The following is a 13,976-nucleotide window of genomic DNA, read 5'->3' as shown; positions in this document are numbered from 1 at the left end:
CTATAGGGCAGGGTTCCCCAACTGGCGGCCCGCGGCCCTAATTTGGTCTGTGGGTCATTTTACTTGGTCCCCAAGTTTTCTGAGCTGACATTTATTTTTAATTACATTTTTGTAAATTGTTGTTCATAAAATACTCTAAAAACACCAGCTCCAAGAGATTTTAATTTTGGAAATCTGTAAGTATTCACATGCATAATCAAGAGATATATGGGGCAACAGGGTAGCCTGGTGGTTAAAGTGTTGGACTAGTAAGGTTGCAAGTTCGAATCCCTGAGCTCACAAGATACAAAGATACAAATCTCGCGTTCTGCCCCTGAACCCACTGTTCCTGTTGGTATATTAGGCAGGCACTAATTGACTTGCCTAGGTTAAATACAAATTGGTGATAGATATGTGTATACAAATATAAGCAAGGTTTGAAATTACTGTGTTTTAATCAAACGTTATATCTGTTTGGGCTTCATGCGGTCAATTTGCAGTCTACAAATTATTTTTAATTATGTTCCGGCCCCCTGACCATCCAAAAAATCGGCCCACGTGAATGTATTTGATTATCCCTTAACTAGGGGGAGGAGTGCCCCCTGTTGGCCTATCAAGACTTCTGCATTACAACTTTCTCAAGGAGGTGCTACTTTAGAATAACATTCTGCAAGGTAAATCAACTACCTTACTTCGAAAGAACATCGTTCATTGTGTTTTTCTACGAGTGCCTGCCTAATATACCAACAGTAAAATAATAACCAATTTAGCACAATACTAATGTATCGTTTCCAGGAATGCACCCACCAGTACGCTAGGCGGTGCTAAACCTTGTACTTACAAATCAATGTAGAAGAAGACAAACATAATATTCGAAAGATGGCGGTGATCAAGGAAAAAGATGGGAGACCAGGGAAACAGCCAGGAAAGGAATCTCAGCCTTTGATTATAGCCAAAACTCCAGCAGAGGAGCAACGCCTGAAATTGGAGAGATTGATGAGAAACCCTGTAAGTGGCTGGGGAGGTTCGGGCCTTTGAGGATATCTTCAAATGGCACATGTTTATCTCCACAGCTAGCCACGCTAACTAACGACGTTAGCACCAGCGAATATGTGCTTAACGTTACGGTAGATAGAACCGTGTGTGACTATAGCAAGTATTTAGTTAATTTATCGTAAAAATCTATGAATCCTCACGTATGTTTGCAGGATAAACCTGCTCCTATCCCAGACCGACCGAAAGAATGGAACCCCCGGGCTCCTCCGGAGTTTGTGCGGGATGTGATGGGTAAGCCTGCAATTTGGCGGATGAATTTGTGAATTCTCAGGTAGCGGCAAGGGCATGTACGATTCCCTTGTTTTGCTGTCCAAGAGTAGAGCGAGCCCTTGCAAGAGAGGCGTATGGACGCATTTTTCAAAAACACTAAAGCCTAAGCAATATGTTTTAAACCCACTGATGAGATATGTAATGAATCTTCTCCAGGCTCCAGTGCAGGAGCTGGCAGTGGAGAATTCCATGTGTACAGACACCTTCGCAGGCGAGAGTATCAGAGACAGGACTTCCTGGACAAGATGACTGAGAAGGTGGGCATTTTTTATTACAGGGTCCCCAAGGACACCCGACTACATCGTTTCTCATGGGAACCGATTTCTTTCAAGCGGTGGGGGTAACCAATAAGATTTTAATAATAAAATGTTCTTGCAGCAAAAGATGGATTTGGACTATCTTGACAAGGTGTCAGATAACCAACAGGCAGCTGATGAAAGAACAGCCAAACGCAGGAAGAAAAGGTTGGTGCAGTAATCATGGACCCGCTAAATAAAATAAAAATGTATAGAGCATACATGGCCTTTATTCTTTGATTCTCTGCTGTAATCTGTATAATTGATGATGGTTTATGTTACACATATGTATGTGTATTTCAGGGAAAAGCTGAAGCAGAAGAAGCTTATGGCAAAAAAAGCCAAGCAGGATGCCAACAAAGGGGAAGGTAAAAGGAAAAAATGACATTTAAGTGATGGATTTTATTGAAACATGTTCCCCTCAGATGTTCAGAAGTGTGACGAAGAGCAAGTCCACAACTCGTGTTGCTATGGCCACCCTTACAAAAAAAGATAATAGTTTTGAAACTACAGTAAAAGTGCAGTAACTGCTGTCGACTGGTATTTTGGACACAGGGATTGCAGAATTACGGTAGTAAAAAACTTATTTTGGATGCGGTATTTGCAGCATACTGCACTGCAGTTATACTACACTCTGACTGCAATATTTTTCGTAAGGGCAGTGCAAGAGCCAAATTGTACTTGCATATTGTGCTACAGAACAGGGCTAGGTTTCCCAATAGCATGGAACTTAAGCCTATGAGTGTTTTAATGATGTATTGTTTTTTTTTAACAGCCAAATATGTAACATGCGTTTCCCAAAACATATTTTCATTTTTAGTAATTTAGCAGAAGCTCTTATCCAGAGTGACTTACAGGAGCAATTAGGGTTAAGTGCCTTGCTCAAGGGCGCATTGGCAGATTTGTCGGCCTTTTGGTTACTGGCCCAATGCTCTTAACTGCTAGGCTAGCACGTAGAGAATGCTCACTAAAGCCTTGTTCACACTGGCAGTTTGAAGTGACTCAAATTCTATTTTTGCATATTTAAATCTGATCTTTTTTCCTATAGTCTGAATAGCCAAAGAGCACTTGGAATCAGATATTTCCAGCCAAATTTCAAACCACTCATAAATAAATCTGATTCCTGGCCATCCAACTCTTCTGAACAGTCAACTAGGTTGTTAAAACTTTACAAACAAATGAGTGATTTCTCGTCAGTTATCGTCACAGCTGTGTACATTCCCCCTCAAGCAGACACCAAGACGGCCCTCAAGGAACTTCACTGGACTCGATGTAAACTGGAAACCATATATCCTAAGGCTGCATTCATTGTAGCTGGGGATTTTAACAAAGCAAATATGAGGACATGGCTACCTAAATTATATTAGCATATTGATTGCACTACGCTTAGGTGTAATACACTTGATCATTGCTACTCTAACTTCCGTGATGCATACAAAGCCCTCCCTTCGGCAAATCCGAACACGACTCCATCTTGCTCCTACTGTCTTATAGGCAGAAACTCAAATAGGATGTACCAGTGACTAGCACCATTCAACGCTCGTCTGACCAATTGGAATCCACGCTTCAAGATTCTTTTGATCACGTGGACCACGATATGTTCCGGTCAGCCTCAGATAACATTGATCTATACGCTGACTCAGTGAGTTTATAAAGAAGTGCATTGGAGATGTTGTACCCATGGATGGTGGCATTCGCGCAAAACTGAAAGCTCGAACCACCGCATTTAACCATAGAAAGAGGTCTGGGAATATGGCTGAATATAAACAGTGTAGTTATTTCGTCCGCAAGGCAATCAAATAAGTGAAATGCCTGTACAGAGACAAAGTGAAGTCGCAATTCAACGGCTCAGACACGAGAAGTATGGCATGGTGGCATGGTTTACAGGAAATCACAGACTACAAAAAGAAAATCCGCCACGTCACGGACACCAACGTCACGCTTCCAGACAAACTAACCACCGGCTTTGCCCGCTTTGAGGATAATACAGTGCCACCGTTGCGGCCCACTAACAAGAACTCCCCCCTCCGTGGCTGACGCAAGTAAAATATTTAAACGTGTTAACCCTCGCAAGGCTGCCGGCCCAGACGGCATCCCTAGCCGCGTCCTCAGAGCATGCGCAGACCAGCTGGCTGGTGTGTTTACGGACATATTCAATTGCTCCCTGTCCCAGTCTGCTGTCCCCACATGCTTCAAGCGGGCCACCATTGTTCCTGTACCCTAGTAGACAAAAATAACTGAACTAAATGACTTCTGTCATCGTGAAGTGCTTTGAGAGACTTCAAGGATCATATCACCTCCACCTTACCAGCAACCCTAGACACACTTCAGTTTGCATACTGCCCCAACAGGTCCACAGACGATGCAATCGCCATCATTCTGCACCCTGCCCTATCTCATATGGACAAGAGGAATACCTATGTAAGAATGCTGTTCATTGACTACAGCTCAGCATTCAACACCATAGTACCCTCCAAGCTCATCATCAAGCTGGAGGCCCTGGGTCTCAACCCCTCCCTGTGCAATTAGGTCCTGGACTTTCTGACCGGCTACTCCCAGGTGGTGAAGGTAGGAAACATCTCCACTTTGCTGACCCTCAACACTGGGGCCCCACAAGGGTGTGTGCTCAGCCCCCTTTTGTACTCCCTGTTCACCCACGACTACGTGGCCATGCACACCTCCAACTCAATCATCAAGTTTGCGGACGACACAACAGTAGTGGGCTTGATCCGTGGCCTCCAACTTCTCTTAAATGCAAGTAAAACTAAATGCATGCTTTTCAACCGATCGCTGCCCACACCTGCCTGCACATCCAGCATCACTAATCTGGACGGTTCAGACTTAGAATATGTGGACAAATACCTAGGTGTCTGGTTAGACTGTAAACTCTCCTTCCAGACTCACATTAAGCATCTCCAATCCGAAATGAAATCTAGAATCGGCTTCCTATTTCGCAACAAAGCATCCTTCACTCATGCTGCCAAACACACTCGTAAAACTGCCCATCCTGCCGATCTTTGACTTCGGCAATGTCATTTACAAAATAGCCTCCAACACTCTACTCAACAAATTGGATGCAGTCTATCACAGTGCCGTCCGTTTCGTCACCAAATCCCAATGTACTACCCACCACTGTGACCTGTACTCTCTTGTTGGCAGGCCTTCGCTTCATACTCGTTGCCAAACCCGCTGGCTCCAAGTCATCTACAAGTCTTTGCTAGGTAAAGCTCCGCCTTATCTCAGCTCACCGGTCACCATAGCAACACCCACGCGTAGCACACGCTCCAGCAGGTATATCTCACTGGTCACTCCCAAAGCCAACACCTTGGTTGGCTTTCTGTCCTTCCAGTTCTCTGCTGCCAATGACTGGAACTAACTGCAAAAATCTCTGAAGCTGGAGACTCATATCTCCCTCACTAGCTTTAAGCACCAGCTGTCAGAGCAGCTCACAGATCACTGCACCTGTACATAGCCCATCTGTAAATATCCCATCCAACTACCTCATCCCCATACTGTATTTATTTATTTATCTTGCTCCTTGGCACCCCAGTATCTCTACTTGCACATTTATCTTCTGCACTTCTACCATTCCAGTGTTTAATTGGTATATTGTAATTACTTTGCCTTCATGGCCTATTTATTGCCTTACCTCCCTTATCTTACCTCATTTGCACACACTGTATATATACTTTTTTTCTACTGTATTATTCACTGTATGTTTGTTTACTCCATGTGTAACTTTGTTGTATGTGTCGAACTGCTTTTGCTTTATCTTGGCCAGGTCTCAGTTGTAAATGAGAACTTGTTCTCAACTAGCCTACCTTGTTAAATTTAAGGTGAAACAAAACAATTACCAACAATGATGAGATGGCCTACAGGGAGGAGGTGAGGACACTGTGGTGTCAGGAAAACAACCTCTCACTGAATGTCGTCAAAACAAAGGAGATAATTGTGGACTTCGGGAAACAGCAGAGGGAGCACCCTCCTATCCACATTGACGGGACAGTGGTGGAAAAGGTGGAAAGCTTCAAGTTCCTCGGCATACACACCACGGACAAACTGAAATGGTCCACCCACACAAAGTGTGGTGAAGAAAGCTTAACAGCGCCTCTTCAACCTCAGGAGGCTAAAGAAATTTGGCTTATCACCCAAAAGTCTGACAAACTTTTAGATGCACAATCGAGAGCATCCTGTCGGGCTGTATCACAGCTTGGTACGGCAACTGCACTGCCCTCAACCACAAGGCTCTCCAGAGGGTAGTGAGGTCTGCACAACGTATCACTGGGGGCAAACTACCTGCCCTCCATGACCCCTACAGCACCCATTGTCACAGGAAGGCCAAAAAGATCACCAAGGAGTTGAACCACCGCCTGTTCACACAGCTACCATCCAGAAAGCGAGGTTAGTACAGGTGCATCAAAGCTTGGACCGAGAGACTGAAACAGCTTCTATCTCAAGGCTATCAATCTGCTAAACAGGAATCACAAACTCAGAGATGCTGCTGCCTACATTGAGACCTAATCACTGGACACTTTTTAATGAATGGATCACTAGTCACTTTAAACAATGCCACTTTAATAATGTTTACATATCTTACACCATCTATTGCACCTTGCCTATGCCGTCCGGCCAACACTCATCCATATACGTACATGTACATATTCTCCTCCATCCCTTTAGATTTGTGTGTAAAAGGTAGTTGTTGGGCAATTGTTAGATTACTTGTTAATATTACTGCACTGTCGGAACTAGAAGCACAAGCATTTTGCTACACTCGCATTAACATCTGCTTACCATGTGTATGTGACCAATGACATTTGATGTGCTAGCAAGCTAACCAACCAGCTAGCTAGCTAGTTGACTGTTGTGGTAAGCCAAAAAGGACTTGATTCAAAACATCTTATTCTTTGAGGTTCTAAAAGTGTTCTTACACTATGATTTTTGAATGTTCAAAGCAACTGGGATACTTCCAATGGCAGCTAATGACATCTTAGCTTACCACACAACTTTTGAGTGAGAGGAAGCACCACCACCAATTACCCAATGCCACTGCATACATACCTGCTATTACCATGACAACTAGCGTAGCAATGTCTGCAAATGACTACAGTCTGAACACACAAATCCAATGTCTTTTCTGTTCAGACAGTCAGTATTCCAAAAGGGATTTGAAAAACAAAACTGTTTTGAGCATTAAGGCCTGCAGTGTGAACAAGGTTTAAGTGTGTTGTTGTATACAGAGTGAACAAAACATTAGGAACACCTTCCTAATATTGAGTTGCACTACATCCCCTTTTGCCCTTAACTGTTGAGCATGATAAACCCAGCAGCGTTGCAGTTCTTGACACACTCAAACTGGTGTGACTGGCACCTACCATGCCCCGTTCAAAGGCGCTTAAATCTATTGTCTTGCCCGTTCACCCTCTGAATGGCACCCATACACAATCCATGTCTCAAAGCTTAACAATCCTTTTTTTAACTTGTCTACCCAGATTGAAGTGACTTTAACAGGTGTAATCAATAAGGAATCATAGCGTTCACCTGGTCAGTCTGTTATGGAAATAAGTGTTCCTCATTTTTTGTGTGCTCTGTGTATGTTAATATCGATAGGATGGAAAGAAGGTGACACTGCCTTCGGATCAGCTTTCTCTATTCACATTCTTACCCTCACATTAGAATCACATGCCAATGCAGGCCAATGCTGACAAATATTGGAAAAATATATATATATATTTTTTGTAAATATTATTTTAATATGATTGAAATATGTAGCCTATAAAAGCTATCTTGTAACATTAATGCAGTCATTGGTTTTCATTAGATCCTTTAAAAAAAATAAAAATGTACCTTGATTCGCTTGTTTATAACATTGCCATCTTCATATTTGTATTAAACTATGACGTTATCGACGGTCACAAAGAGACAGATACACAATTTGATCTGTGTTTGGCTGAGATCTTGTGTGTAAAGCATAGAGATACAAAGTGAACTCCTCTTTGTATCTGCCATTGTGGTATCTGTGACAGCATAGATAGCACCATTGAGGCCATCTCAATTTTAAAGCAGTACATTTTCTTCAGTTGTATTTATTATGGATCCCCATTTTTTTTCTGGTGTCCAGCAACATAAGACAGTTACATACAGTTTAAAATACTACATCGCATTACATTTCATCATTTCCACCACCGCATATTTACAGATTGACATGCATATTATTAATGTTAACTATCTATGTATATCCAAGGGCCAGCTGTGCTTCCCTGTTCTGGGCAAATTGCAATTTTCCTAAGTCCCTCTTTGTGGCACCACACGACTGAACAGGTGCAACACAACTAGGGCCTGTAGGACCTGCATGTTGATAGTGCTGTTAAGAATGCAGAGCAATGCTTTATTATAGACAGACTTCTCCCCATCGTAGCTACTGTTGTATAGTTTACCTATTTGAACAAACATTAAAAAGGGATGGCTTAATGTCATTTAAACCATGATATTGAGAAAAAGTCCTTCGGCGAAGCCTGTACAGCCAACTACACTTTTAATCGTACACAAAACCAAGGAGAAAAAGCCAAACTTGTTGACTGTTTCTGGAGATACGTGAAAAACAAACATAGTAGGGTAACTCCCACATTAAAGTGATAATACGGTATTTATTAATTAAACAGCCCCAGTAGCAAATGTTAAAGGTGAGAGACCTGCCCTATGAACATGGGTCGTATTCATTAGGCACCAACTGGGGAAAAAACAAACTAAAACATGGAGGGACTGGGCCTCCCGAGTGTCGTCGCGGTCTAAGGCGCTACATCGCAGTGCTAGAGGCGTCACTACAGACCTGGGTTTGATCCCAGGCTGTGTCACAGCCGGCCGCGACCGAGAGACCCATGAGGCAGCGCACAATTGGCCCAGCATCGTCCGGCTTAGGGGAGGGTTTGGCCGGCCGCGATGTCCTTGTCCGTTCGTGCTCTAGCAACCCTGGCGGGCCGGGTGCATGCATGCTGACTTCAGTCGCCAGTTGTACGGCGTTTCCGCCGACACATTGGTGAGGCTGGCTTCCGGGTTTTTAAAATATTTTTTTTAACCTTTATTTAACCAGGCAAGTCAGTTAAGAACACATTCTTATTTTCAATGACTGCCTAGGAACAGTGGGTTAACTGCCTGTTCAGGGGCAGAACGACAGATTTGTACCTTGTCAGCTCGGGGATTCAACTTGGTTTTTATGACTTTAGCTTATAAATGTCCACACTCACCAAGATGATATTTGGTAGCTCATTTCAGCATAGTGGTGATTTTTAAGGGTGTATTTTACCATCTTTACAAACCAGAGAACGTGCCTCTGCACGTAGTACAGATAATGGAGGCATTTTGAAGGAGAGTGTGTGCGTTGGGAGGAGATGGAGACAGTTTGATATAAATGCATTCAGGTAGCAAAACAATTATCAATTTACACTACTGAAATTGGGATAGTATATCTACTACTTGAATCAAGTTGATAATACGTTCATTTTAGCAAATATATTTTTATGACTTTTTTTTCTCATTCACGTCGGTTACACAATTATCCAATTAGCGTGCCAGCCCTAGTGCCGATCATTGCCTGATCGCTCCCAACCCATAGAAATCCCCACCCTCTTGACTACTTTTTAAATGGTGGAAGCCATCAATGGCAATCTCTATGCTAAAAGGAGTTACAGCCATCTAGAGCCCGCTTTCTACCTCATGTTGTCAAGTGACTTGGGAATGCAAAATATAATCTAACTACACACTTGGCTGTTCTACGAGTGGTCTGATGCATTTGTTAGATTACAAGTGCAATGTTATTAATGATGGTTTTGGGAAACCGATCAGAGATGTTAACGTTTCTAAACCCGGTCCAGTACAGTTTCTTAGTGGAAAATGGTCATGGTAAAAAGTTATGGCAGAAGAGACTGATTTTGACTATTTTTGGTGTCCCCTCTCTTTAGATTCTGAGAAGTCCTCCTCCAGCAGTGAAGAGGACGACCAGGAGAGGGAGGCTGAGGATGATGCAGAGGCGCCCAGTTTCGTCATGGGCAAGAGATGAATGCATGGCTCCGGGTCATGAGACATGCTCCAAGACGAAATTGAACGGTGGGACAACATCTAATACCAGTTCAGAAGTCAACACAGCCAAGCAACACAGCCTAGCTTTGATCAATATCATGGATTTGAGACATTATCTGAGAGCGAACCAAGGGAGATAAGCCTCTGTTAGGTAACTGCTGTTCTTCCCAACTTGTGGTTGTAGTTAGATTCTTTGAATTGAGGATGACAAAGCTGGGTTGTATTCATTAGGCACCAAATGGTCTGTAACAGGGAGGTACTACCTGAACTTGAAATAAGACCTGCTCATTTTTGTTTTTCGTTGCAAAAACCTTTTGCTACAGTGTGCCCTGATGAATAGGATTATCAAGGTGTTAATTTCATGCATGTCTCTACTTTGAAACTTGTTGTGTGGTAGCGTCATTTCTCACATTGTATTTTATACTATGCTTGTGTATATATTTTTCATAAACATCTGGGAAGAATTGGGCCTATATTTGCTGTATTTTACCCCAATAGAATCTTCTGGAATGTATTACTAAATGATAACCCAATTTCACTAGATATACAATTACTTTAGGTAGCACTTTCAAGCTATTTCCACAATGTTGAGCAGGACATAATACTCATAGGGGTCACTCCACTCATTCCACCCTCCATGTGAAATTAATTTGGGGAAGGATAATAGAATTGGTCTAGTATTTGTACCAAGAGTAGTCTAGTACTAGTATTTGTAGTCTTTAATGGAATGAGTTTTGAACTAGTTTGATGGTAAGGCATACCTTGACTTGCAAATCGGCTATTGGCGGTTCCATTGTACAACAAGATTGGTGTAATGCTTTATTTTCCTTCCTCAAATATGTGTATTGTTGGTTGCCAAGGACTATCACCCACAGTTACTCAGTTTTCATACCTGCCAGACCGGTTCGGTGGCTATTGTCAAGGGTCCTCCAGTGACGTATCTCTACAGTTTTACATAGATGAGGAATCAGGTTTTGTCCTAATTTGAAAAACACATCCTAAACCGTTTAATCTCTGTATCAAGTCCTACAGTAAGTGTTTGACCTGAATAGGATAACTTACATTTTTCCCCTACTGAATTTATGTGAAGGTTGAGTATACACTATATATACAAAAGTATGTGGACACCCCTTCAAATGAGTGGATTCGGCTATTTCAGCCACACCTGTTGCTGACAGGTGTATAAAATCAAGCAGACAGCCATGCAATCTCTGTAGACAAACATTGGTAGTAGAATTGCCTTATTTAAGAGCTTAGTGACTTTCAACATGGCACAGTCATAGGATGCCACCTTTCTAACAAGTCAGTTTGTTAAATTACTGTCCTGCTAGAGCTGCCCCGGTCAACTGTAAGTGCTGTTATTGTGAAGTGGAAAAATCTAGACACAACGGCCCAGCCGCAAAGTCGTAGGCCACACAAGCTCACAGGACGGGACCGCTGAAGCGTGTAGCGCTTAAAAATTGTCTGTCCTCGGTTGCAACACTCCTTACCTCTGGAAGCAACGTCAGCACAAGCACTGTTTGTCAGGAGCTTAATGAAATGGGTTTCCATGGCCGAGCAGCCGCACACAAGCCTAAGGTACCATGCGCAGTGGCAAGCGTTGACTGGAGTGGTGTCAAGCTTGCCGCCATTGGACTCTGGAGCAGTGGAAACATGTACTCTCCGGAGTGATGAACCACGCTTCACCATCTAGCAGTCCGACGGACGAATCTGGGTTTGGCGGATGCCAGGAGAACGCTACCTGCCCCAATGCATTAAGCCAACTGTATAGTTTGGTGGAAGAGGAATAATGGTCATTGTTTGGGCTAGGCCCCTTAGTCCTGTTGAAAAACAAATGATAGTCCCATTAAGCACAAACCAGATGGGATGATGTATCGCTGCAGAATGCTGTGGTAGCCATGCTGGTTACGTGTGCCTTGAATTCTAAAGAAATCACAGACACCAGCAAGCATCATCACACCACCTCCTCCATGCTTCACGGTGGGAATCACTAGGCTACCCTGGGGCGGCAGGGTTGCAAGTTCAAACCCCCGAGCTGACAAGGTACAAATCTGACATTCTGCCCCTGAACAGGCAGTTAACCCATTGTTCCTAGGCCGTCATTGAAAATAAGAATTTGTTCTTATTGCCTGGATAAATAAATGTAAAATAAAATAAACATGTGGAGATCATCCGTTCACCTACTCTGCATCTCACAAAGACACAGGTTCGATCCAAAAATCTCAAATTTGGACTCAGACCAAAGGACAGATTTCCACTGGTCTAATGTCCGTTGCTTGTGTTTCTTGGCCCAAGCAAGTCTCTTCTTATTATTATTGGTGTCCTTATTTTGTGGTTTCTTTGCGGCAATTCAACCATGAAGGCCCGGTTCACGCAGTCTCCTCTGAACAGTTGATGTTGAGATGTGTCTTTGACTTGAACTCTGAAGCATTTATTTAGGCTGCTATTTCTGAGGCTGGTAACTCTAATGAACTTATCCTCTGCAGCAGAGGTAACTCTGGGTCTTCCTTTACTGTGGCGGTCCTCATGACATCCAGTTTAATCAGCGCTTGGTTTTTGCGACTGCACTTAAAGAAACTTTCAAAATGTTCCGCATTGACTTACCTTCATGTCTTAAAGTAATGATGGACTGTCGTTTCTCCTTGCTTATTTGAGCTGTTCTTGCCGTAATATGGACTTAGTCTTTTACCAAATAGGGCTATCTTCTGTATACCACCCCTACCATGTCACAACACAACTGATTGACTCACACAGTGAGGAGGAAAGAAATTCTACAAATGAACTTTTAACAAGGCACACATGTTAATTTAAATGCATTCCAGGTGGCCTCATGAAGCTGGTTGAGAGAATGCCAAGAGTGTGCAAATCTGTCATCAAGGCAACGGGTGGCTTCTTTGAAGAATCTAAAATATATTGTGATTTGTTTAACACTTTTTTGGTTACTACATGATTCCATGTGTGTTTTGTCTTCACTGTTATTCTACAATGTAAAATAAAAACACTTGAATGAGTAGATGTGTCAACTTTTGACTGGTACTGTGTGTGTGTGTGTGTGTGTGTATGTATGTATGTATGTATATATATATATATATAATTTTTTTTTTTTTTTTTACAAATTTAACCCCTTTTAGGGGGTTGGCACAAAACTACACTGTATTCAGACCCCTTGACTTTTCCATTTAGCTACTTTACAGTCTTTTTCTAAAATTGATTAAATAAAAAATCCTCATTAATCTACACACAATACTCTAATGGAGCAGGTTTTAAATATGTTATCAAATTGATTAAAAAAATAGTATTCAGACCCTTTTGCTATAAGAATCTAAATTGAGCTCCGGTTTCCATTGATCATCCTTGAGCTGTTTCTACAACTTGATTGGAGTCCACCTGTGGTAAATTCAATGGATTGGACATGATTTGGAAAGGCTGACACCTGTCTATATAAGTTCCCACAGTTGACTGCATATCAGAGCAAAAACCAAGCCATGAGGTTGAAGGAAGTGTTCGTAGAGCGCCGAGGTGGGATTGTCAAGGCACAGATCTGGGGAAGGATACCAAAAACATTCTGCAGCATTGAAGGTCCCCAAGAACACAGTGGCCTCCATCATTCTTAAATGGAAGAAGTTTGGAAACGCAAAGACTCATCCTAGAGCTGGCCGCCTGGCCAAACTGAGCAATCGGGGGAGAAGGACCTTGGTCAGGCAGGTGACCAAGAACCTGATTGTCAGTCTGACAGAGCTCCAGAGTAACTCTGTGGAGATGGGATAACCTTCCAGAAGGACAATCATCTCTGCAGCACTCCACCAGTTAGGTTTTTATGGTCGAGGTGCCAGACGGAAGCCATTCCTCAATAAAAGGCATATGACAGCCCGCTTGGAGTTTGCCAAAAGGCAGTTAAAGGACTCACAGATCAGGAGAAACAAGATTCTCTGGTCTGATGAAACCAAGATTGAACTCTTTGGCCTGAATGCCAAGCGTCACATCTTGAGGAAACCTGGCACCATCCCTACGGTGAAGCATGATGGTGGCAGACGTTTTTCAACGGCAGGGACTGGGAGACTAGTCAGGATCGAGGACAAGAATGGAGCAAAGTACAGAGAGATCCTTGATGAAAATCTGTTTCAGAGTTCTCAGGACCTCAGACTGGGGTGAAGGTTCATCTTCCAACAGGACAATGACCCTAACACAGCCAAGACAACGAAGGAGTGGCTTCGGGACAAGTCTCTGAATGTCCTTAAGTGGCCCAGCCAGAGCCCAGACTTGATCCCGATCTAACATCTCTGGAGAGACCTGAAAATA

At 42.9% G+C, this 13,976-nt stretch overlaps 1 protein-coding gene across 1 annotated transcript; it reads left to right on the top strand.

Moving 5' to 3' along the window:
* Window positions 1-830: 830 nt before the first annotated feature.
* LOC110533565 (PRKR interacting protein 1) lies at window positions 831-10,633 on the top strand. The gene is made up of 6 exons (XM_021617904.2): window positions 831-987; window positions 1,188-1,266; window positions 1,462-1,562; window positions 1,684-1,769; window positions 1,905-1,969; window positions 9,560-10,633. Exons 1-6 carry the CDS (start codon window positions 859-861, stop codon window positions 9,655-9,657), a joined length of 558 nt encoding a protein of 185 aa, XP_021473579.1. The 5' UTR covers window positions 831-858; the 3' UTR covers window positions 9,658-10,633.
* Window positions 10,634-13,976: the final 3,343 nt, after the last annotated feature.

Source organism: Oncorhynchus mykiss, chromosome 10 (assembly GCF_013265735.2).
Source record: "Oncorhynchus mykiss isolate Arlee chromosome 10, USDA_OmykA_1.1, whole genome shotgun sequence".
In the NCBI taxonomy this organism is placed as follows: Eukaryota; Metazoa; Chordata; class Actinopteri; order Salmoniformes; family Salmonidae; genus Oncorhynchus; species Oncorhynchus mykiss.
This window is presented reverse-complemented; position numbering and strand designations above follow the sequence as displayed.

Coding starts and splice junctions, on each gene's coding strand:
- LOC110533565 (XM_021617904.2), top strand. CDS start 859: ATGGCGGTGATCAAGGAAAAAGATGGGAGACCAGGGAAACAGCCAGGA. Junction 988..1,187: donor AGAGATTGATGAGAAACCCT/GTAAGTGGCTGG, acceptor GTATGTTTGCAG/GATAAACCTGCTCCTATCCC. Junction 1,770..1,904: donor GCCAAACGCAGGAAGAAAAG/GTTGGTGCAGTA, acceptor TGTGTATTTCAG/GGAAAAGCTGAAGCAGAAGA.